Genomic DNA, 26,273 nt, shown 5'->3' with positions numbered 1-26,273 from the left:
TTTGGTACATAAATATCACCTCAAACATTCATACATTTGAGCCCTCTCTCTCAAATGCATCACTTGGATATATTTCAGCCTTGGATTTTCTTTTAAACTGTATTTTTGACCTCTGTCTTCAGCAGACCTCAAAAATCTTCTGTTTTCTTTGTGGTTATAAACCTAAAGCCAGGCAGCCTGAGTCTGGCTACAGTAAAACACTCATCTGGGATTAGGAGCCATTTATTCATCTCAGCTCAGTAATACTATGAGAGCCTCGCTTCAGAATCCAATGAATATTTCACACTTTCATTTCATATGCAATCTCTGATGCTCAGAAGTGTGTATTGCTGGGTATCATTCTGTACAGTTTACTTCTGTGTGTGTGTGTGTGTGTGTGTGTGTGTGTGTGTGTGTGTGTGTGTGTGTGTGTGTGTTTTGGGGAATTATTGTGTGCTACTTTATTTGATCCCAGTATTGAAATGTGTATTTTGTAGTATGTATGTGCTTTTAAATGTGGTTTCTGTGCTGCAAAGGTGTTTTGTGCAGTTTGACACTATTTTTCAAATTAATAAAAAGCATTACTATTATTTTTGGGTGGATATGTGGAGAGAAATAAGGACATGGTTGAGAGAAAATTAATAATTTTTCCAAAAAACTAATAATAAATAGAGTATGCATCTCAGAGGAGCACCCCACATATATACACACAAACACAAAAGAACATTAATTTTCAGTTATTATAACTCCATCCTCGACACAGAAACCTGCTAAACCAGTTTTGACTCTAGACCAACTATTCAAATGATCCAGTGCTTATCTACTCATTTTACTTGTAGCCAGACATGTAAACTTCTCCTTTAATGACATCAGCTTATGAACTCAATGCTTCCTCAACAAATTTACAAATTGGTGGCTGAGAGCACATTGGTCAGCTCAGCACAGTTACAATTGGCTCAATTTATGGTTTTGCTAGTCTGGTCCGGTATCAGAGGTCGCATTAAATTTTCTGTCATTGATGGATTTTTTTTTAATAATGACAATAATTTTTTTAATAATTCTGAAGACCATCCGTCATTTTGAGAGATTAAAAAACTGGAGTGAACTACCATAATTAAAGTAATTTATACTCCTGCTGGCGTGTGCATATTAATCAGCTATTGTATAGTCTTGACTTTGATCTCACGAGCAAAACCTTGTGGTCTGGCTAACGCAATGGTAGGCTCCACACTGTAAAGATACTGTGGGCTCTCTGTCTGAGCAGCTGGAGCAGTAGTGCTGGTAAACAACTGTTAGCCAGTAGCATACAATAGCAAAATGTCACAGCATCTGCGTGTCTGAAGTTTCTCAAAAAAGTACAGTAATTGTGATGGCGTTGATAAATGAGGTGAACAGAAATGGATTAATGCAGTGGATGATGAAGGACAAGCTTGTTTCACCTCTTTTCCGTTAAGGCATTGTGGCGTTGACATTAACAAAGTGATCGCCGTCTCTGTTCATCTTTTCTTTCTTTCATGCCCTTAAAACTGCATGTTGTAAGCCTGTAAGAGTTTTTCTTTATATGCATTGGGGGGAAAAATGAAAATTAAATGCTATTAAATATGTCTCATAATTTAAAGAAATGGATACTAATATTTTATGACAGAATTTTTTGAACCTGTCTGTCAAAATGATGGTCAACTTGCCATCACATTAAGGTAAAGAGATGAAGGGTCAAGATGGCGGCGTGTAGACGCAGTCTCTCTATCCCAACCGTGTAGTGTTTTGCTTGTTTAAAAAGTCTTCAAACTGTCCCCAAAAAATGAAATTGCAGACCATGCCATTTGCACACTTGAGTAAAACTTGCTAATATTGACTGTCTTGCACTATTACAACTTCTGACTATACATAACTTTGTTGCTACTTCTTACATTTACACTGAGACCTCCTATTCTCTCTCTCTATTGTTTATCTTTAAATGTCTTCATCTACTGTGCACTTTATTTATTGCCCACCTTAGTGTTAGGAAAGGACTGTCTCCATTTGTTGTGCTTGTGCGCTTTACTTTTTACTTTAAATGTCAGAAATGTCTCGTCTTGTCTTCACCGTGGGATAGTTAGAAACATTATTTTGATTCCTTTGTATGTCTGCTACATGTGAAGAATTGACAATGAAGCTGCCTTTTGTCTGAAAAGAGCTTTAAATAGTTAAGGCTGGCACCAACTGAACTCCCTAATAAGTTTGGAACACTTTATCTCCATAATAACATCACAAACCAACATCTCCTGGAGGAAAGGGAGACTGGCTTTGTGTCAAGTGTTGCCCAACTGCCCTGAAAACCCTGCTGCTTGGCTGCTGCTGGATCTCACAGATATATTAAATCCTCAATAACTATAGTGAGTGGCAAACTGAGATCTGTTACACCTTTGAATCACCATCAATTTGCATATGTTGTGCTGTGTTGGTCGACCTTTTATTCGTAGCTAGCCGGCTTTTGTCTGGACTTTTTTCGTCCCTGTGGAAGAGCAGGGTCTTTTTTCTCCCCTGAAAACAGCCTGGTTACTGATTGGATAGATCGCTAAGCAGGATGTGACGTAGTGCTCCACACGACAACAACACACGCTATTTGTAAAAGCCGGCAAAGCAGTGTTGCCAACTTAGCAACTTTGTTGCTAAATTTAGGGACTTTTCAAACCCTTAGCGACTATTTTTCAAAAAAAGCAACTGGAGACAAATCCAGCGACTCCTTCTTACTCTTCTTAACGAGCCGAGCCGCAGTTAGCGGCAGTTAGCTACAGTTAGCTCTGTAGCAGTACAGCGTGTATGTGCTACTGCTGCAGGAAGTGTTCACTTAGTGATCTCTGTTTGTTTACAACAAGCACCGGACACAGTTAGCAAAGCCGGTTAATTCACGATCACTATGTTTATAATAAGCGGAGACTCTGTGCATAATTAGCCATGCTGCTTTCAGCTGCTGACGTTGTGCACAATTAGCGACGGCAAAAACCATATGTAACCTCCAGAGTCTCTAAATCCCACTTGGGGGCTAACTTGTAGTTGAAACACGCAGAGTGAGCGGACTTTTGAGAGGGTGCGGCCTGAGACTTTACCGGTGGCCACTTTCCTCCCCTAGTCGAAACACGGCTAACAGCAGGACCAGCGCATGCTGCTCTCTGAATCCCAGAGAGATCCATGGCAACAGGCTCTCATAATAGTAATCCCCTAGGTCAGTAGCTGGTCTCCTGACTTTGTTCTTGCTCCTGTAACTGAGTCATATGTTTGTGTTTTTACATTTTACAGCAGTTTTGTGTTGACCTCGTCAAGGAAAAAAACAGTTTATTACAAGATTTTAAACATTTTTCACTTAGCTATATCAACAAAAATGTCTTTGTTACAAGATCTAAAAGTCCAGATTTGAACCAGAAGAATTAATATTTTGAGACGAACAGAGACTGTACAGAGAGACGGACAGAGGAATCACTTCAGCTCTTCCCAAAGGTTTTTACAGCCCTGAGAGAAATTGCCAACCAATGCAACTTTGTTCTTAATTAGTTCAGAGAATATCCAACAAATCCTGCAGTATTTATACGTCCTTAAAGGCATACAGTATGAGCCGAGGACAGGGAAATATACTGTGCATTACATTTTTTTAGCCAGTAGGTTCTTCAAGTTTTTTAAGCTGTGACCTAAATGAAAAATTCAGTTCACCATAGGACACAGACTCATTAAAAGATGTTGATACTGTTTTAATGTGCAGAGCCAACAAGAGAAGAGAAGGTTCCAGATTCATTTAAGGTCCTGAGCCATGGTTCAAAGAGCCCATAATCTAAGTCATTTATCACATTCTAATAATGCTGGAGTCTATGTGACAGTATGAAGAAAAAAAACAGCCTTTCCAAAGGGGAAAATGAAAAACGACACATTCCTCAGGGGAAAAATAAGAAAAACGGGATATATGGATTGAGTTTGCAAAGTCTCCAAAAGTGAATTGCTAATGACACTGCTTAACGCTGAAGGCAAGTTAAAACCTTTTCCTTTGAATTTTGCTTGTGAGGCAATACTCTATCCAAAGGAGTGGCTTATAGGCCACTGCAGCTCAATACTCTAGAGCGTGAACACACACATACACACACACACACACTCACACACACACACACACACACACACACACACACCCTTGTACTTCTATCTTTGTGAGGGCCCTCATTGGAATAGTGAATTCTCTAGCCCCTTACCCTTAAGCCAGGAACACACCGGCCCGACTGTTGGGCGTCGGGGACAGTCGGATGACGTCAGGTACGCGTCTGTTTCGTGTGTTCATCTGCGTCGGGGAAGCGCGGAAGCCTCGTCGGGCCCGATTCAACATGCTCAGTCGCGGAGAATCAGCCGTCGGAAGTGACGAGAGTAAACATAAACACATGGCACGGAAGAATCTGAGAGCAGACAACGCAACCATCAGCTCACCCGGAGCGGCCAATTTGCAGCAAAGCCAAAATATCCAAAACGTCTTCTCAAAACTAATAACAAGCTTAATGTTGTGTGCGCTTTGTTTTTAATCTCCATGGTTACTTCTATGGTTTCTCCGTTACGTCATTTCCTGTTTTCATGTTTTGGATTACAGTCACAAGACTAGCGCCACCCGTTGTTAGGGAGAATTATTGCATCTCGCGCAAGTGCAGAACGTACAGGCTGCTGTGTAGTCGGCAGTCGTCATGGCGGTGTGTTTCACTGCTTTTTTTCACTCCACTGTGTCCAACTAGAGGCGACAGAATCGTTGGACAAGAGCTTGTCGGCGTCGGGTCCCGTCGGGGCGATGTGTGGCGGCCTTTACCCTAACCCTAACCTTCACCATCACAACTAAATGCCCAACCCTAACCCTAACATAAACCTAATTGTAACCTTGACCCTAAAACAAAGTCTGAACTCTCAAACAAGCCGCTCTGTTGGTTACAAATGTGTTGCGTTCCTCACTATGTAGGAAGTACAAGAACACACACACACACACACATCAGGCACAGATACCTGCTCAAACATCCGTATTTTGTTCAAGCACATACACTCTCGTGAACACACATAGTGGTTTGTGAGCATAAATTAAAAGGATTATATGCATTATATGAGTAGTAAAGTATAAGTATTAAACAGTGATAGAGATTTTGTGGCTCTTTGCAGAGAACCAGAGCTGTCCATAGTTGTTACTCTTCTCTATGGACTGCCTAACCAGAGATATGGTCAGCCACGTGCATATCTGTGTACTCTGCTTACTGTTTGTCATTCAGGAGAGAGGCCATTTTAATCAAAGGCTATTTAAGTCTAATCTCACATGTGTTAGTTTCACTTCACGGGTATTAACTAAGAAGATAAGTAAATGTTCCATGACTGTTTGTGGTCAGCTTAATGTCACAAAAAACACCTGCTTCCTTCTTCACAATGGGGTTTTTTCATATTAAAGGAAGTGAAATTAATTGAAGTAAAACAATCTAACCATGTCTTAAATTATGTGTTGAGATTAAAAGCAGAAGCAGAGACAAAAGCTGACATTTTCATGAGAGGTTCTTACCTTGTCCTTATCTTCCACCAGGTCACTGAGTATATCATCGGGGTCCAGAATTCCCCCGTCACAGTATTCAACATGGTGGGTGCGAACCAGGAAATCTCCTTCCTGCAACACAGGACACAACAAACATAAATCAACACCTCAGTGTGTGAATAAATCTGCTGAACACTCTTCACTTCATTTAAAGACTATGCATATAGTTTCTGACTAATGCTTTAAATGATGGCTGCAGTTGACCAACACCAATCACCATTTAATAATAAATCAAGGCTTAATTAAAGAGGCTTCAAGAGACCAGACCAGACCAGACCAGACCAGACAAGACAAGACAAGACAAGACAAGACAAGACAAGACAAGACAAGACAAGACAAGACAAGACAAGACGAGACTTAATTTAGCATGAAGGGAATTGTGGTTCCAGATTGCTCCAAAGTTACAAAAACAATTACAAAAACAATCACAAGATAGGATAATATAAGAAAACAATGAACAAAATATGTAACAATAACCATATATAATATCAATATAAATATAGCAATATAAAAATAAAAATAAAGTGTCTAAGGAGTAAGTAGAGTGCAGACATATTGCATATGATAATGAACATAATATAGTCTGTGGTGTTGAAAATTGTATTGCACATGATGTTTATATTAGTCAGTCAGTTTTTCCAATATATTAGCTTTCCTCCCTACAGAAAGGGGAGGAGCTATACAGTTTGATGGCCACAGCCCACAGCTGAGGATGCTCCTATAGGACTCCAGTGTGGCGTGCAGGGGGTGAGAGGTGTTGTCAAAGATGCTGAGCATTTTCCTCAGCATCCTCCTCTCTGACACTGTGGAAACTGCTAAGCATCTTTGACAACACCTCTCACTCCCTGCAAGCCATACTGGAGTCCTATAGGAGCACCCTCAGATTTGTTTAAATTGGGCATGATTCAAATGTTTGTTCCCGTCAGCCAGCATTAGCCATGTTTTCATGCTGTCCGGAGACAAATTGATGCAATGATTGTAATGTATAATGGAATATCGGGGAAGACGTTGGCGCTGATCAGTATGTGAGCTCAGCAAAGGCATTTCCATATCCCACCTGTAGAGCATTAACTCTTTTCTACAAAGGTAAAGACAATTGAAAGTTAAAACTTTTATTGCACAACTAAGGAAGTTTCATTGAGTTTTTCCATTTGCATACATTACTTTCAATGTGTCCAATTACTTTAAAATGTATGCATGCAAAAATAAATTCATGGAAAAATTAAATAAACTTTTTAGAAAATGAGAAGGAGAAGATGGACAAAGAGGAAGCAGAGTAAGAAACTAATTGTTGATGGTGAAACAAAAAAGTTGTCAATTAATAGTCAAGTGTGTTGAATCAGGAATATGTTCAAAATAGCACAAGCAAAGAAAACTGATATTCTCTCATAAGACACTAGACAAGGGGAACCTGTTCTCACAGGAATCCGTGAAATAGCCATGGATTCGCTTAACTCAAAATCCGTGGGATAGCCACGGAATAACTCAAATTTCTGTGAAACTGACACGGATTTCGCTACAATGCAAGTTAATGACAGTCATATCCCGTTGCTATTCCATGGATATTTTTTCCTATTGGTTTGTTCCAAGTCACGTGACTTTTAAGGTCCCGGCGGTCAGAACAAAAAACATTTTGCATAAAATGGATTTTAATCACATTTCTAGCGAGAAATATATGTTTTATTTTCTAAATATTCACTCAGTATATGTACATAATCACTTTGTATGTTGGAATAGCCATGGGATATGACTGTCATTAACTTGCATTGTAGCGAAATCCGTGTCAGTTTCACAGAAATTTGAGTGATTCCGTGGCTATTTCATGGATTCCTGTGAGACCATGTTGACAAGGGTATGACAACAGAATGTGTTTTCATTTGTTTTTAACCTGATGAATACATGACAGAGAAACAAGTACAGAAACTTAGGTAAACAAAAAATAAGTCATTTTATATTTCATGGTGACTTAGAGCAGAATGAAACCAATGCTCGCAGAACAAGCCCTCCACTACTGGTCACCAAGTCCTTCCCTGCTCTCCTCATTTATATACCTCTCCCTGCTCAACTCCCTCTCCCATTTCTGCCTCTTTCTTTGTTCTTTTCCTCCTTACATCTCCCACATCTTTCCCTAGGTGCCTTGTACAGATTACAACTCCAGCCAGGCCCTCTCTCTCTCCCTCCCCATTCCCTTTCTCCGCTGTGTTGGGTCTGTGATTAATGACATCGACACTGCACCAGACAGCTGACTACATAGAGCTGGTTGTTGAACAACATACTGAGACAAAACACACACACAGACACACACACACACACAGACACACACAAAACCACAAACAGCCTAAGGAAAGGTATGACTCAAAAACGTTACAGGGAGCTGCTCCATTAAATCACTCTTTCAGGGTCAGGTGCTTGTCAATGCTTTTCAAAAACTCCCATCAGGGAGAGGGTAAGATGGAGCAAGGTGCTATGCTCTCTGGATATCACTGCAAGTCTCAATGCCAGTACCTCTTACTGAACTCAGCTCTGCAGCAAAACTCTTAAACTACTTATTTGACCTTTTTTAAATAATACATATATCATGAAAAATATTTCTGTATATTTTCAAATGAGATCTGGTTAGAGGCAGACATATATGACCTGCACTAAATAAATATCAACAAACCAGCAGGGGACATGTCATTGCTTCTCAATAACTACTTTATAAAGTAGAAACTTTTGGAGTCTTAAAGAAGTTTTTGACATGTAACTTGACTGTTCATTAACATTTTGAAACCGCTTTCAGTGGTGAACACTGCAGCCCGTGGCCTAGAGGTTAGGAATCAGGCTTGTAAACAGAGGGTCGCCGATTCGAATCCCAGGACTGACAGGTCAAGGGCTGAAGTGCCCTTGAGCAAGGCACCTAAACCTCCCACACAGTGGTAGTAATGTGCTGCCCACTTGCTCCTTACACTTGTGGGTAAAAATGGATGGGTTAAATGTAGAGCTTGAATTACCCCATTGTGGGATTAATAAAGTAATTCATCTTTGGAGTTTTTTTCAAACATAAATTTCTAACAGATTCTGCATTGTATGCACGGGTAACAGAAGCATTCTGGTTTTCATATGTGGTCATTTTTTGGTCCAAGTTGTACTGACCAAGCTTGTTTGAACAGGCTTTGGTTTCATGCAAGTAAACAGTCCATGTGGAACACCAAAGAGGCTGAAGGCATTGGCAAAAATGCAATCTTGGAACACTTTGGCTAAAGTCTGACAACAATTAAGCTTTTTTTTAATGTAGCTCTTGATGCATCTGATTCATATACAGAGAAATACTCGGGTCATAGTGCTGAGAAACTCCCTTCTTGAATCTCAAGTTGCTGTCAGACTGTAAGGGAAGTCTTGGGCTAATCGTTGTCAGACCTATAGCCAATGGGATTTCACGATCGTTTTATAGTTACTGTAAAATGGTTCTGCTTTATATGTCAATTTTGTAGCAATGTCCAACTTTTCCTAATAGTTGAAAATAACACATAGAGAGTGGCAGTGTTGATGCTTTGATGACACAATAACTGTGTAGTAAAAACTGCTATTTACCAGACTTCTGTTTTACAGTACTTTATAAACATGTGGACCAAGATACAATCTTTATTAATATTGTTACATGAGCAAAACATAAGTTTGATCTAGATTCTAGCTATTCTTTGAATATAGCTATTCTAAATATAGCCTGAGCCCATTTAAACAAAACACATGCTTCTATAATGTCACACAAAAACACATTTCAATGGATTTACAACCATGACTGTTACACAACACTCTGACATTGTGGCTTTTTGTAGTGTTAAATTGTCTCTCCCTCTCCCTCCCTCCCTTCTCCTTGCTGGAATCCATTGTATGACTCTATTGTAACACTGACTTGGCTGACACCCAGACCAGATGTACAAGAGAGAGACATTTTTAACCATGGTGTTTACATTGTTTTATTTTCCCCTTTTTGCACAGCTAGTGTTTATCTTCCTTGAGCACTATCAATCAGGCTTGTGGGGCATATTAACTCTGGGACAACGTGAATGTTTTTATGACTACTAGGGAATTTTTCAGTGCCAAAGTGTCATTTAAATTATTCTGTGTCCTTTCTACCCTCAGCTTTGCACATAACATCTCACAAAGACTAGTGTTTTTATTACAGCTTGGGCTTCAGAATGACTCCCAAAAGTGTTTCATTTTGCCTACACTGGTTTAATAACAAGTCCTCATTCCATCATCCCCACACAAATAGTGAGTCACTGCGCAAGCAAATTCACCAACTACACCTTGACAAAAAGATAAACTCCGCCATGTTTTACATTCTTAATCGATAACTAGACTACAGAGCAACATTAAGAGCAACATTTTCATTGGCTTGTTTATGGTGAAACATTACTTCCCAGCTTATGTTCTATGAAATGAACTTACAGGGAAGAAAAACGTCTTTTATGTCAACAAAGCCCGCTCCGGTCATCACATCCACATCAGAGCCCTAAGGTGCCCTGCGGGACCCTGCTGTGTACAGTTCACACAGCAGGCTATACATTACGCTTTTCATTTCAGTTAATACTGTGCCTTAGAGGTGCACGGTCCCAAAATAATTAGCAATTCATCAAATTATAACAAACCAATTGACACACCGTAAACATGGGGCTTTGGGGGACCTTGGGGATCTGGGGCTTCAGGGCAGTTTGCCCACTCAGTGTGGTGACTAATCTAGCACTAGTGCAATATAATGCATTATGTTGGATGAAGAAAATGTTCAACTTCGTTTTTCTTTTTCTTTTTTTCTATTTTTGCAAAGCTACTGCATTAGCCAAAACCATTAGTTAATTGAGAAAAATCTATTGATGATTATTAATAACCACATGAGTTATTTATCAAGCAAAACCTGAATATTTAGGATTACATATAAAAGCCAAGGTGTTTGCTTTCCCCACTCATGTCATTTTAAACCATCTCAGACGAGAAATGCAAAGCCTTGCAAGCTAGATATTTCTTTAGAAGTGATGGCCTTTAGAGAGAGAAATTTAAGATTAAGACTTATCCTTTATCAATCCCACAATGGGGAAATTCAACCTCTGCATTTAATCCATCCTTTTTTTACACACAAGTGAACACACCATGCAAAGAGCAGGGGATTAGGTGCCTTGCTCAAGGGTACTTCAGTTCTTGACCTGTCAGTCCTGAGATTAGAACCAGTGACCTTCCAGTTTCAAGCCTGATTCCTAACCTCTAGATTTGAGAAACTGATTTTCGAAATGGTAATGTGACCTCTGATGTAAAGCTATCTCAATGAAAATAGGCTCTCTGGATTCCCACAAGTTGACTCTCATTGTGGAGAAATAGAAACTGAATTGAGATGAACAGACTTTTCTCTTATTTGACAAAACAATTCTTGATTTAATTTAATTTTTTGGATAAAAAATGCAGTTAAATAGTTAAATCGCAATATACTGTATCCCAATACTCAACATATTGCAAAATGCTTAAAATCATAATAATATCGTATCGTGTCTCAAGTATTGGGATAAAATCGTATCGCGGGGCCTGTGGGGATTCTCACCTCTAATGGGTGGTTACTCTTAATAACATCTTCAAAATAATTCTAGATAAAAAAAAACACATTAATGAATGGTAAACCAATAAATTAATCAGTTACCATTACAACTATCCAACTTCTGTCAGTGCACAAGGTAGTGAAAACAGCAATAATTACAATCAAATATTATGTTTTACTTACTAACGGAAATATGCGCAAAAATGGTGATAGAAGGAAAGAATACACCAACATCCAACAGCCTCATTTTTTTGGTGACCTGCTGTTGTTTTTAGGTCACCAGCCCCCTTTGATCTCTTGTTACAGTAGGTAAGCCATACAGCTAAGACGACAAGCGATGGAGAGGTAGAGAGATAAGAGCAGTGAGCACACTGATCTAATCTGATATTCAGGGGGGAGTGCATGGATAATGTGTTACATATTTTTGTGAACTGCAGGAACCCTGTGCCTCCAAGTCTGACAGTTTCAAAACCTAGAGGGACACTCAGATATTGTAGGACTAAAGATAAGGGTTGTAAACACACTGATCTAATCGGAAAATCAGGGGGATTAGCACTTAATACACTGCCTGATACTATAACAGATAATCTTGGGACATTTTAGGTATTCTATTCTCAGGAAATGATCTAGAAATTATTATTAGGTTGTGGTTAAACCTTACCAAAAAACTCTGTGTAGATTATTCAGTGTCGTCAGGTGTGTGCTTAACCTCCCTCCTCTCCCCCGTTCTTTATCTCTGAACAGTAAGCCTTTTGAGTGTGTCAGTTGACACAAGAGTTTGGTATGCAGGCTGTTGTTGCAAAGAAGTGGACTTGGGTACACTGCATAACAGCTAACTCTGGAGGTCATTCTGTCAGAATAAAATGTTCACATCAATTGTAGAAGAAATACAGTTTTTAATAGTTAGGCCCTATATTCCAAATCTGAGAGGTTGGAAATGATCACAGTTTCATCAAGCAGGTCAGTTATGCTTGTAATGTTAAGTATGATTGCTATAAAAAATATTTAGTAGAGGCAGTGAGTACTGATGCAGCACCTAATTATGTGGAAAAATAACAAAATGTGAGTCAAATTGTCTCCTGACCCATCTGGTGACCTCGCAGTAACAAAGCTTGTTTCTGTGCAAAGCAAAGCAACTGTTGGCAGAAATGCCATGGTAACCATCATGTTAACATTTCAGCATTCCGTATTTTAGCTGTGCATGAGGTCATTCTTCACTCACTTTGGCAAAGTTAGGTTTATCTTGATGGTTCATTAGTTTCTTTACTAAAAATAATTCAGTGTCTGGTGAGCAGCCGTCCTTTGATCATTCACATGGCATGTAAAACATTACAATAAACAAATGGTAAAATGTACCAGCCAGGATGATCTGCATATAAGGGCATCTATTGTTGCCTTGAGCTTGTCAGGCTATTTGGAAAAGCATGTGTGCCATTACACCCTACATAACAAGTAGAATACAATAAAAAAGGAACAGAATAGAACAGATTATTATATAATAGAACTGAACCGAAAACAATAGAATAGAACAGGGGCGTCCCGGTGGCTCACACCGGTAGAGCGCTAACCATGTATGCCGTGTGCTGCGGCGGAGCCGGGTTCGAATCCGGCCTGAGCTCCCTTTGCCGCATGTCTTCCCCTCTATCACCCCCTTTCTATCTCTCACTATCAATAACGCAACAAAATGCCAAAAAAATAATCTTTAATAAAAAAAAACAATAGAATAGAACAGAGTAGAACAGAAGAGTAGAATAGAATAGAATAGAATAGAATAGAATAAAAAGAATAGAATAGAAAATAGCGAATAGAATAGAACAGCATAGAACAGAGAAGAGAAGACTAGAATGGAATAGAAAATAATAAACAGAATATAATAGAACAGAACAGAACAAATAGAATAGAAAATAACAAAAAAGTATGTAATTGGAACAGAAAAGAATAGAACAGAATAGAACAGAATATAATAGAAAATAACAAAAACAGTTTAATTGGAAAAGAAGAGAATAGAAAAGAATAACCAGAATAGAATAGAATAAAAAAGAATGGAATTGGAAAATAACAGAATAGAACAGAGTAGAGTAGAGTAGAATAGAACAGAGTAAAATGGAATAGAGTAAAATGGAATAGAAAAGAATAAATAATAGAATAGAATAGAACAGAGTAGAAGAGAAAAAGAAATAACAGAGTAGAGTAGAGAAGAGAAAAGTAGAGTAGAGTAGAACAAACAGAAAATATATAAACAGAATAGAACATAATATAATAGAAAATAACAAAAATAGTTTAATTGGAATAGAACATATTAGAACAGAGTAGAGTAGAACAGAATGGAAAAGAAGAACCAGAATAGAGTAGAGTAGAAAAGGACAACCAGAACAGAATAGAATAGAATATAACAACCAGAACAGAATTCAATAGAAAAGAACAACCAGTATAGAATAGAATAGAATAGAACAGAACAGAACAGAACAGAACAGAACAGAACAGAACAGAATAGAATAGAATAGAATAGAATAGAATAGAATAGAATAGAATAGAATAGAATAGAATAGAATAGAATAGAATAGAATAGAATAGAACAGAACAGAACAGAACAGAACAGAACAGAACAGAATAGAATAGAATAGAATAGAATAGAATAGGTTTCAGGCTGGATCAACACATTCCTGAGGTTAGCCTACAGAGAAAGCGGCACGCGTCTCCTCCCTGCTCCTCCCTCACTCAGAAATAATTGCCTATGCTCTGGCATGGGCCCAGGATGTTTTACGATTTTATCAGCTTGTTTGGCCACGCCTCATCAGCATTCCTGCCCTGGATAATGAAAGTACAGCACACACCCACATAGGCAGGAAACCTTTCATACACATGCACCTTACGCTCTATATGAGCATGAGTACACACAAAAACAGCTTTCAAAAGTCTTCAGTCACAGTTTCTATACTCATGGCCATATGTGGACCACACACTACACCTTTAGCAACAATATTTTGTGAAATGAAGATAAAATCTGATCACGTTTCAATTGAATATACACACTGATATGTTGATGCGATTGTCCAGTTGGTATTACATAGAATCCACCAGCTAATCCTGAACCACATAAACAAGCACCCACAAACACACAAGTGCACACTCGTCTGTTTGTCCAGAGGTAATTAAGAAGTCTGTCAACAAGCTGATAACTTCCTGACAACTCCCCTTGAAAAACAACCTCTCCTCCCTCCTTCCCTCCCTGGCCATTCTTCCTCTTTGCCATGTTGTGCCAGTTATCACCCTGTTTACATTCATCATCTTTGCTTTGATTATTTCAAAAGCTTTATTCGTTTTCTCTCTCTGCTACCTCTCTACAAGAACCTTGTGTATTATTGTTTCAATTTTACTTTAATACAACGTTCATTCTCCTTTTCCCCTTCCACAGTTTGTGCTATGGCTCGACATTCATCCATCAGGGGCGATGGCTCCATATTATAGCTGTCAGCCAGCCGTCTTTGCTTCTTGGTTTTATAACAAATAATTACAGATCATGGTGCACTTAGTTCCAGGATCTACTGAGTAAGGTGGAAGACAATTTAGCCAATAATGACACACTTGCTGAGTGACAGCCTACTCACTGACCTGTCTTCTCACTTCAACTGTACACCTCCAACCTGTAGTTTGACACACTAAGAGTGGTTGCATTAGAGCTACATTTAAAAAGGTATGCTTAATCAGATTAGTATTGGCTGTATTATTCATTCAGTCATTTATTCATCCATTCATTGATTATCCTTAAATGGTCACCAGACTATCGCAGGGCTGACACACAGAGACAGACAAACATTCACACTCTCATTCACTCCTACAAGCAAATTATACCTAAAGGTGCATTTCCACTAAAGTTGAATACCCAATAAGGACATACATAAAATGAGGACATACATAAACCCTGAGAAACTCAACAAATGGTCACCTGACATGGTAGATTTTTTGGAAAAGGGAAGTCCGCCCTCTAAGTATAATCACAGGTATTCAGGTACCTTGCATAGCAAAACTTTGTAATTTAGGGATATACCCTGATTGCTTTTCTGTTAATTCTAAGTGTAAGACTGATCAACTTTGGCCTCCTGTAGGCCAGGAGGATGGTTGCACTATCTTGGAGTGAGACTGAAGTATCTTCTACACAATCTTGGATTAGAGAAATGGCAATGTGTGTTACATTAGAAAATCTAACCTATGTAATTAGGGGTAAAGTGCAAGAATTTGAAGAGGTGTGGCCACCCTTAATGGACTCAAGCAACAGTAGATTATATTTATCTGTAAGCCTAGTGAGTGTAACTATTATTATTTTTTATCATTTGTGGTAATTGTTATTTTATATTATGTATTTTTTTATTTTATTGTATTATTTTGTGTGTATGTGTGTGCAGTGGGCTTTGCCTGCTTTTCATTGTGTGGCTAGTGTGGTGAGTTATTGAAAATTAATAAAAACATTGTTAAAAAAAAAAAAAAGTCGAATTCCCAGAATGAGGCGGGTCTCCCTTGCCAAAATGCCCCTAATTTGATGTGAGCTGCACTAGCAGCCATTTGACTGGCCATTTTTTCTCCCCCGAAAAAAGCCTGGTTGCTGATTGGATAGAACGCTAAGTGGGACGTGACGTAGTACTCAACGCAACAACAACATGCACCATTTTTAAAAGCCATACTTTGACATATCTGTGGTTTGCAGAAACGTAACGTAACAATGCCAAAATATTCTTTAAGTTTCAATCCGTCCTTATTGAGCTTCATTTTAAATTGCCTTAGCTTATTGTCTGTCAATAAGTAATGTTCTAAAACAGGCTAGCCAAACATGGTTGTATTCAGTATTTTGTGGAGCGAGAATTCACTCTGAAAAGAGCTTTACATAAGAGTCTATAGAAAACTTGGGGGATATTTTTAAATGCAGTAGTATAACAAAAGTCTAGTGTAGCATACGTAAAACACATTAGCCCTCTTTTATTGCCTTTCACTTTCTAATCCCATATGTCTCTCCTATGCCCCTTTGGTTCCATACTGGGAAACACAAAGGGGTATACAAATTCTAATAATTAGACTACGATCAATGTGAAACCAAAAGAAAAGAAAATGTAACTAAAACTGAAAATAAATCCTCTCTGAAACTCAACTTAAGACTAAACCTTGTGGATCCCTTCACTAAAGTGTAGCTTAAATACCTTTTCTAAGTGTTTGCTTCTCTTAAGCACCACTGTGGGAACTCCTAACAAAGGAGCTGATAAAGGGGACTGCCAGTGTCAGTTAGCTACAGTGGAACACACAAGATTAAAAAAATGTTTTTAATACAAGCAGCATACTTTCTGAGTAGGATGTAGCAGATAGGGAGGAGGGGAAGAGAGAGAGGGAGTCAGACAGAAAGCAAGCTGTCTCTGTGACAATTTAAAAACATGATTTGCCTAGCACTGGGAGGGAGGATTAGGGACTGGACTGCTCTTCAACACACACACACATCCTGGCTTTCTAATCCTGGAACACATTAACAGCCATAATTACACAGCTACAACAGATTAGCGTTGCAGGGAAATGAATGAGTGATGGGAAGAGAGTGAGGAAAATACAGAGAGAAACAAACACAAAAGGAGAAGAGGGGATGAGATGAAGCAATTAGGGAGAATACGTTTTCTACGAGGAGGAGCGAGGGAGGGGAGGAAGAGGAGCGGGCAGACAAAGGAGGTAAAGGTGGAGTTATGAAAAAAGTGTTGAGAATATTTAAAATGTCAAACAACAAACAAGAGGATGAGAAAGAGGCCAAAACTATCAAAAAGTGGGAAGAATGAGGGCGGAAGGAGAAGTAAAAACAGACATTACAAAGGGCAATGTCAACATGGTGAGAGGAGGAGAGACTGAAGTGCTGACAAAGGTGTGGGAGAGAGAAGTAAGAGATAGAAGCCAAGGGCAGGCCAGAAACACACACAGAGTGCATGTGCTTAACAAGGCATTTCATTCACACATACAGGAAGCAAAGTATTTAAACACTCAGAGACTGAATCGATAGAGCAGGGAGGTGCATCATTACACACGCTGCTGCTGCAGGAAAACACACCTGGAGCTCTCACTCTGCCTCTCAGTAAACATTAATAACACCTAAACTGTTGCTGCCCTTGTGTTACATCTGAGATAAACTGCATTGTAAAAAGACATGCATTAACCTTTCGTTATTTTAGTCAAATTAAATTTTCAATTCATCTGTTGCTAAGAAATCATTATATATCTCCTTGTTGTCTTTCTATTTGACCATTTTTCATGGCCGAAAAGGGAAAATAAATGTAATTCATCAAGTGTCCCAGTGAGCCAAGCCTGCAGGCCAGTATAAACAATACTAGGACCAGGTACTAGCTCACCTAAGTGGAATGCAGTCGCTTTAAATGTTATCAATTACACCTGGGCTGTTTACTGCTGCAACATACCAAAATGTCTACTGTGAAAAAGTAGTCCTTCAGATGACAGTCAACAGCTACAAGATCCCGATACTTGAGTCACGATAGGATTTTATTGCGATTTTAAGCATTTTGTGATATGGTGAGCATAGTGATACAATATATTGCGATTTAACTGTTTAACTTCATTTTGTGTCCATAAAATAAAATTCAATCAAGAATTGTTTTGTCAAATAAGAGAAAATTCTCAGTCTGTTCATCTCACTTCAGTCTTTTTATTTCTCCACAATGAGAGTCAAACCCACAGACTGACCAACAAAGTATTCAGTCAAACTGAACTCAACTGATATCAAACATGTATGGACGACAACAAGTGCAGCATTTTATCAAACTTTCCTCAACTTTAAACCCAATGCTCTGAATTTTTTTTTGAATGACACATAAAAAAGTAAAACTTAAAATCTTTGCAGTGTTATTTCGACAACTTCCCGACACGATATCTTGACTTTTCCTTAGACCTTCTAGTTTCATATGATACCAGTATTTTCAGGATATTCCTAAAAGTGATTCAGCTACGGCCTCAGAAAAAAAAAAAAAAAATGGCGAGAATACTGATCCGCCGCAACGCTAAATATCGATCCTTGGCGGCCATGGATCAATATAATATTGCCACGCAAAATACTGTATCGATTTTTTCCCCCCACATCTAACAGCTATCAATGTAAATACCTAAAAACTTATGTAGAGGTTTAAAGGTGACATATCATGAAAGAAATATACACAATTAGGTATATGGAGTTCCTTCCAACCCACAAACTGTGACGTAGGACAACTTGGGTCCGTTTTTTGTGGGCTGCCCAGATCAGAAACATATGATACAACAAATCATTCAGATTTGAGTAATGTGCAAAATAATTGCAATATCATTGCAGTATATATATTCAAAATAATTGAAATTTTGAATTTGAACTATTGGCATTGTTATATACCAGTATTGAAAACAACCATGATGTTTAAAAAATTAAATATTAATATCATGTTATTATAACACATTTAAGATATTGTGAAAATTATATGGTACCTCATTTACGTTTCTTGTTTTTGTACAGTTAAGGTTACTAATCTCTCTCCACCTCCCTACACTCATATTTTGAGTAAGAGAGTAAGTAATTTGCCAAAAAATACACAAAACTCAAACTAAAGATGAATTTGACTGATAGCATTTTTTCAGTAGATACTGAATTATTTTGGTCATGATAAAAATGTTGTGAAATCTGATATCGTGAGAGCCTTTATTTGAATACCTAAAATAACACTACCTGGAACAAAAGCTCCTGCCTACACAAATGTGCCTATGTTGTTAGTATAGAAACCTAAAACATTTAACATGTACACTATTAGTCTCTACTTCAGGGAGGAACAGCGATTTTTCATAAAGAAGAACATGACGTGAAGGGGGAAGTGTTTAAAGCGGAAGAAGAGGTGAAATAAAAGGGAAGCAAGTGTTCCAGCTATGTAGAAAGTGAAGAAGTGATGGATTTGTGAGCTGAAAAGGATGATAAATAACACGAAGGGGCAAAACACAAGGAGAACTGAGTGGGACGGGTTGATATACAGGTGGATGGCAGCAGATAAAGAAGCCAAAAAGGTAGAAGGAGCAGGAAAAAAAGAGTGGGAAAAAAGGAGTCCATCTCCAAGTGTGGTTTCTGTGTTTGTTCCACATAAACACAAATAAAACTTCAAAATCACTTCTCAATCACAACTGACATCAACTATCTATATGACTGGTGTGCTCTTTGAATAATGGAGCCAATATGAATCGAGTCACTGAGAAGATTTGGTCGTCTGATGGGGGTCACAAGGTTTCTGCCCTGAGAGCAGCGCAGGGAATCAACAGCAGTCATAAAGGAATCACAAGAGGGAGTCATTTGCATTTTACACTCACAACCGAAGTGGAATCGACTCATGCCTGCTCCTGTCTGGACCATCACAATTCACATCAGATATGCTTTTTAATTTTTTATACAGCAATTATGGAGAGCTGGACCTCCACGGCTTTGTCTAATTTCCCAAGACTTTGCGATGTGAAAATCATATGGCCCTTTCATGATATAAAAATGACAGAGCATCCGATTATTCTTTTATGACTTCAGGGGAAACCTTGAATGTTATGAAAGTGCCATTTCATAAAAAGTTATCTCGCCTCCTTTCTAAGTCTTTCAGGAGTTCATAAAAATCTAACCACTTTATTACAAAACTATTTCTGACAATGAATAATGTAGCTAACTGATGACTCAGAGGTCAAATAGAAATTTTGAAAGGGTTTAAATTACATTTGTTCATGCTTTTGTTCTTATTCTTGGACTACTTGCTATCTGTGAAAATGAAACTTCTTGAAAATTTCACAACTGGAATGATTGCCACTCACAAAATATGTGATTAAACATCATTCTAAATTAAGTATTGTGGTGCTGCAGAGATTTCATGGCCCAAAAATCGTATTCTTCAGTCTTAAGGGGAAAAAAAATCACACCATGATCACTTTTTATATATTTTCGAAGAAAATTAGAATAAAGATGGAAAACTGATCACTCCCTCCATCATAGAAATTCATATTGTAATTGCAATATCAGTAATAGAATAAGATATTTTTCCAAATAGTTCAACTGTACTACCTGAAACAGTATCCGTCGAGAAATTCTTTCAAATCATAGTCCTACTGAAATAGCAAGCTTAAAAACTGTTATGTTAACATTAATAACAACTACTGTTTTGGTAGCAAAAACCCAGTATTGTACTGGCACCAGTCACAAAGTATATGAAGAAATGCTTAGCCCTGGCTGGATACATGAGTCATCTCTTTCTCTCATTTTATGGCTGCATATCCCTCAAAAACATTTCTCTCATGTTTGTGTACTGAGCAAGGAATTGTTTGTTTATTATAATAATAACAAACCCCTGCCTGGATTTACAGCAGCTATACTAAAACATACAGTTCTATGCCATAATATTGCCTTCTTTCCAAAGAGGCTTATTGTCAATGCTTAGGTTGTCAAAAGTAATAATATTTAGAAACGCCAAGATATTTATATTCATTAGTAGAGATCTACAATCAGATTTCTGACCAAATGCTGCACATAGAAAACAGCAGGAAAGAAAAACAACTTTGCAGTGATTTGTGTTCAGTGACGTTTTCTCTGCCAGCACTGTGTGCATCAACATATAAAAATAGAAGAAAAATATCTATATATCTTTTTGCCACTGTACTGTATTGAGGGGTTTTTTTATACATGTGCTTTATATCAGTTAAAACGTCTGGTATGGTGACAAGTAAGAGGTAATTAAAAGGTGCATTTTAAACTTCAAACAGGACTTGTTCCAGTAGCAAAAAGGCAATAACCAGGAAATGGCTGAGCAAGGAGTGTCTGACAATTTCATACTGGATACGAATAATAGAAGAAATCTATAATATGGAAAGATTAACATTTTCTCTGAGATACAATACTGAAAAAGGTGACCGATACTGGAAGAAATGGAGGGACTACATATATGTGAGGTGATTGCATATTCTATGTGGGAAAATCTGTATTTTTTATTTTATATTATTGTATTTTCCCCCTGGGTCAGGAGCGTTTCTCCCCTAGTATATATATATATATATATATATATATATATATATACATATATATGTGGGTGCCTTAAAGCCCCTATACCCGATTCATAAGCCTGATTTCTGCCATTGTGTTTTGCTGTAGATTATCCTGTCTGATGTACCTGTTCTGTGTGTATAATTATATGTTTGTGTTTTGTTTTCTCACTGAAAAATCAATAAAAAGAAAGTTTTAAAAAAAAACAGTACCTGTTCCAGGAGTTTTCTGTATCTCTGAGTGGCTTGCAGGATGAGGTCCCTCACAGTCCAGCCCTCCTTGCAGGGCACCACCACACCTGTCTGCCCAAATGTCACCGTCACCTTCATCATAGCACCTCCACTTCATCCAAGATGCAGGCCTTCTGGTTGTGAGTGTTGAACAATGGTGATTATGATGCAGGAAGGTTCTAAAACTGGAGTATGCAGCCCAAAATAGGGATGTAACAGAAAATGGTGGGATTAGTGGCTTAGGGTCACTTTACAAACCAGCTTGTCCAAAAGTGACACTGGTTTTCAAAGAGGTCCAGAGTCAATAGAGCTATTTACTTTCAATTGTGTTTACTGTCTGTCCATGACATTTACAGGAACAACTATATTATCTAAAATGAACTTCTCAAGCTATGGCTGGAGGTTTGTCTCCCCTTCTCCTCTTCACATCTCCTCCAGTAACATCCAGCTACTCAGCTGGTCCATGGAAGTTATAAAGTTGTTCAAGAAAGTACTGTGGCCTCTTGGTGACGGAGATTAGCCGTTAAAGGAGAAGTGTGTTTCATGTCATGTCTCCCAGACTTTTAACTAAGTCTGGTAACTTCACTGTGACAGAGGCTAGCTGTCTGTCAGCTAGCTCCACTTGGCTAAAGATGATTAGCTTGATACTGTAACCTGGCTAGGAAAACAAGCCAAGGATGAAAGCTTTCAGTCTGCCACACGCATTACATACCCTCTCTGCTTTCTCCCGCTGCGCCAGCTAATGTGTTACGACTGTGTTTTGACAGATAAACAGACACTTATCATATTCTTTTTAACTTTCACATCAGAGTTAGCGAGCTGCTGAGTTAAGGCTAGCTAACGTTAGCTGAACTTTGGAGGGAGGATGTAGTCGCTCGGCATCACTCCACAAGTTTTTACTCTCCAAGTTTCCTTCTTCCAGGCGGCCAGTAGCATCCACTTCATCACCGACACTGTGGAGTGTGGCGACGGTCCCGTTACTCTCACATTCAGGGGAAGAGTCGGAGTTAAAGTTAAACAGTAAACAGTCCCTCAGCACTGTGTGGGAAAAGTTTAGAGATTCCTTCCCAGCAGTCCGCTCCTGGTCCGCTCCTGACCAGCTCCTCCACCTCTGGTTGCTGTCACTCTCTTAAAGGGGAAGTACTCCAATTGTTGCCACAATACAATGAAAGAGAGAGTTGTAGAGAACTTTTACACAGCAGAGGTTTAGATCAGGGATGGGCAACTTAAATGCTGGAGGGGGCCACAATTTTTCATCGACACGACCACAGGGGAACATATAGGACCCTGCACATAACCAGATATCGTTAGCCTCATAGCATAATTGCCTAAGTCATTTTTTGGCCAAATTGTGATATCTGCCTAACTTTACTCTCCTACCACTGCTGCATCTTTCTGCCTTATTGCCTATGTTCTCAGCCTATCAGAACACTTGTTAAAGTACAAAATCACTTTCTGCCTTAGTCATCTCTGTGATTTAGGCATTTTTACGGCTACATACAAACCAAACTACATTATTTATATGTAAGAGAAAAATTGCCTTAGTCAGGGCATATTCTGCCTAAGTCACTTTTATCTGTTATGAAATCGACGTGTTTAATTTTTTATGCAAACTTGTTCACACTTCTATTTGAACTTACTGTTACAATATCAATTAAGAATACCAATGGGCTTACTAAAAATTGTGTACTTTCTTGTTTCCCGAAAACGTTCAAATGTGACTTAGGCAAATATGCTATGAGGCTAACGATATGATGAAACTGCAATTTGAAATATGTTTACAGTGCAGTAACTGAACATATTTCATGCTCAAATTCATGTATAGCAGTATAAATAGGAATACAAAAGGTTTGAAGCAAATAAAAAATAACCACTTACTGTGATTTCTTTCTCTTTTTTCAGTGCAGACCAACATTAATTGCAAGAAGAAATTTTTTTGCATTTTTACACTGCACTTTTAAGATGGGTCATGGTCCTTTTCTTTTGTTAACATTTATTCAGCAATGGTCTGCTAACATCAATGTATACCTAAAGGTCAATTGAGGAAAATGGATCAATTCAATAAAGGTAAAGTATGATAATGCAGTAAACACATCCAAAAATCCAAATAATACATACTGGTTTTTAAGAAAGCCATTGTGAACAGAAAATTTAAGTTGCTTCCAAACTTTTGGCCTGTAGTGTATAAAGTTACATAAAATGGAAATACTCAAGTAAAGTACACGTAGATTAAAGTTATACTCAAGTTCAGTACTTGAGTAAATGTACTACGTTACATTCCACCACTGAAAACAACAGAGTAATAATATATTACATTTTCCAAAAAAAAGATTTAAACGGTGCAAATGAACTGATTCATAAAAAATAGTGCAGACATTGCCCTTTCATAGCATTGCTATAGCATGGCTGAGGGGAAGATATCAAGTTTCTTGCAAGTCAAAAGGCTCAAATCCAAGTGAAATCATGAGTCACTGGTGTTAAAGCTGCATGTCAAGTTGCAAGTATTTTTTATTTTTTCAGGTCGAGTCTAAAGCATGAATGTGTTATAGAATTGGGTACCTCACCACTGACCAGCATTGGAGAAAAATTATTTTCCCCATAGTTCAACATTATAAAGGAGACATCTGTAAAACTGTTTACATAACACTGCAAACAAGGTACATCATAACTGTTTTTATAATGATTTTTTTTTAACCAATGGTGGTTTTATATTTGAAAAGTGATTAAAAAATCAGTAAATCGGTGACGTCCTCACAGTGTAGAGTTTGTGGGCCAAGCCAGAAGTTGTGGGCAAGGCCAGCAGCAAAAACATTACTGTGCATATTCAGTTGACATGCTTCAGGTCACTCAACACTGGGCCATAATGTTGAACTGGCCTTTGCTTTTGCACCCATAAAATAAGTCATCAAATCATTAGAATATCTGAGATTCAGCCCTGAGATTAACACGGACAAAATATTTTTTTCAAAATCCAAGCATTTTTACTCTATCTATCAGTGAGAATCGCACATTTGCATCTTGTTTGATTGCTTTTGTTCACGATTTTTTATTGTCAGAATAAAAGAAAACATATTAAATCCATCCATTGTCTTTTGAAGTGTTTTGTTGTTTTTAAGAAACAAAATGACAGTGTGGTGTGAAAAAATTGGAGATGTTATTTTTTGGCTATATCGCTCAAGCCTACTATTAGAGCAAGCGGAAAACAACAACATGAATGTATTATCATCTTATGACGTTGTTGTGGCAGATTAACATATCTGGCAGACACAAAGCAACATTAGCATTCATTTGGAGTCATGTTTGTGGCCACCTGAAGAATGTAATATTCACCTTCCTTTAAGCTTTGTTCAGGTCTCCAAATCAGTGAAGATGCTGAGACTCTTTGTAGAGCTGCTAATTCTTTTGATCTATGCTTAACAATTTGATCCATTGTTAATACAAACATTAATCAGTGAAGCTTTGAAAAGGAAGTATAGCCATTATTATCAATTTCAGCCTATTGAAGTGGAAAAAAATATATTATATTTAAATATATTTATTTAAAATATTATGAGCTTCTTATGAGCTTCTTTTTTGCTTTTCTCTTTTTTTATATATATTTTTATCTACTTCTTTTGTTTCTTTAAATGTATTTTCCGTTTGTCTCCTGTAAAAGACAAATATCAATAAAATATTAGTCATATAAAATACTGGAGGAAAAAACATCACTGAGCAACCGTCTGTCTGAATTATTAAATTATATCATTGTAAATATTATAAATAGTAATAGATGCTGTTTTACCTTTGTATAACCTAGAGCTGGCATGCATTCAGTGACAGACACAGCTATTTCTATGGTATAATTAGATGTCACAGTCACAGTTTTAAGAAATCCACATTAATGCAGCAGACAGTCAAATGTGTGTCTTACAAACCTTGAAACCTAATAAGTCTCCTGGAAAATCTGCTACTGGCTGGTGCCAGCTCAGCATTATAACATTGAAGCCAACAAAAATACTGTATTTACCAAACATTTTGGCTTTTCACAGTTTGATTCATCTTCAAAGAGGAAACCCCTCCCTCTGAGGTGGAGTTTGTCTTTGTAATTAGCAGCTCAAATATATGCATGTGTATGTCTGCTAATTGATTTTGGCTAGGTTTAGTTTCTGGGTCACTGAATTCCATTGCTACTAATGAACCTCAAGGGAGGGGGAACATTGTGCATGCATGCATTTTCTTCCTTCCTTCTTTGGTGAAAGTTTGAAAGTTAGAAGTATACTTGAGTAATCATTTAGGAAATTAATCAAATGCCAAGTTGAAGAGGAAGAGGCTAACCCGCTTTTCTACCCACCCCCCTTTTTTATGCCATGTCTGAGTTAATATTTTTGACTTATAATTAAATAACGTGAATTTACTATTAATGACATTGTTGGAAACATTCAGTCATACAAAATACAAATACACCAAAAAATGTAAAAATTGGGGATTAAATATCTGAGAATTGGTTTATTATCAATCTGTTAAATCTGAGGAAAAAATCCTGGCCTGACATGATGATGACATCATTTGACCCTATACCTTTGAAATCCGTTACAACTCACGGTTGATAAATAAATACATTTCATGATGCAGTATAGTAATAATAATAATAATAATAATAATAATAACACTAACTTTATTTATATAGCACCTTTTAAAAAAGCAGCTTACAAAGTCCTTCAACAGAGAGCAGTTAATCACAAGGACAATGATGCCATGAGGCTAAAAACAATTCTTACATTAAAAGAAAAACAATAAAAGACAGAGCAGCAACAATCACAAGACATTCTCAGATACAAAGAAAATAAAAGGTAAAGTGAGTAAAGAAGTAAAAAGGAGTGGTGAGACAGACAGCAT

The 26,273-nt window shown here is 37.8% G+C and overlaps 1 protein-coding gene across 4 annotated transcripts in view; it reads right to left on the bottom strand.

Moving 5' to 3' along the window:
• pard3bb (par-3 family cell polarity regulator beta b) overlaps positions 1 to 22,472 on the bottom strand; it is a 277,646-nt gene extending 255,174 nt beyond the window's left edge. For all 4 annotated transcript variants that reach the window (XM_059342439.1, XM_059342435.1, XM_059342437.1 and 1 more), the window contains exons 1-2: positions 21,381 to 22,472; positions 5,519 to 5,620 (exon numbers count right to left, since the gene is read on the bottom strand). In XM_059342439.1, the coding sequence (XP_059198422.1) occupies positions 5,519 to 5,620; positions 21,381 to 21,500 (222 nt within the window). In that variant the 5' untranslated portion in view covers positions 21,501 to 22,472. The remainder of the gene's footprint in view (positions 1 to 5,518; positions 5,621 to 21,380) is intronic.
• Positions 22,473 to 26,273: the final 3,801 nt, after the last annotated feature.

Source organism: Centropristis striata, chromosome 10, assembly GCF_030273125.1.
Source record: "Centropristis striata isolate RG_2023a ecotype Rhode Island chromosome 10, C.striata_1.0, whole genome shotgun sequence".
Classification (NCBI taxonomy): domain Eukaryota; kingdom Metazoa; phylum Chordata; class Actinopteri; order Perciformes; family Serranidae; genus Centropristis; species Centropristis striata.
This window is presented reverse-complemented; position numbering and strand designations above follow the sequence as displayed.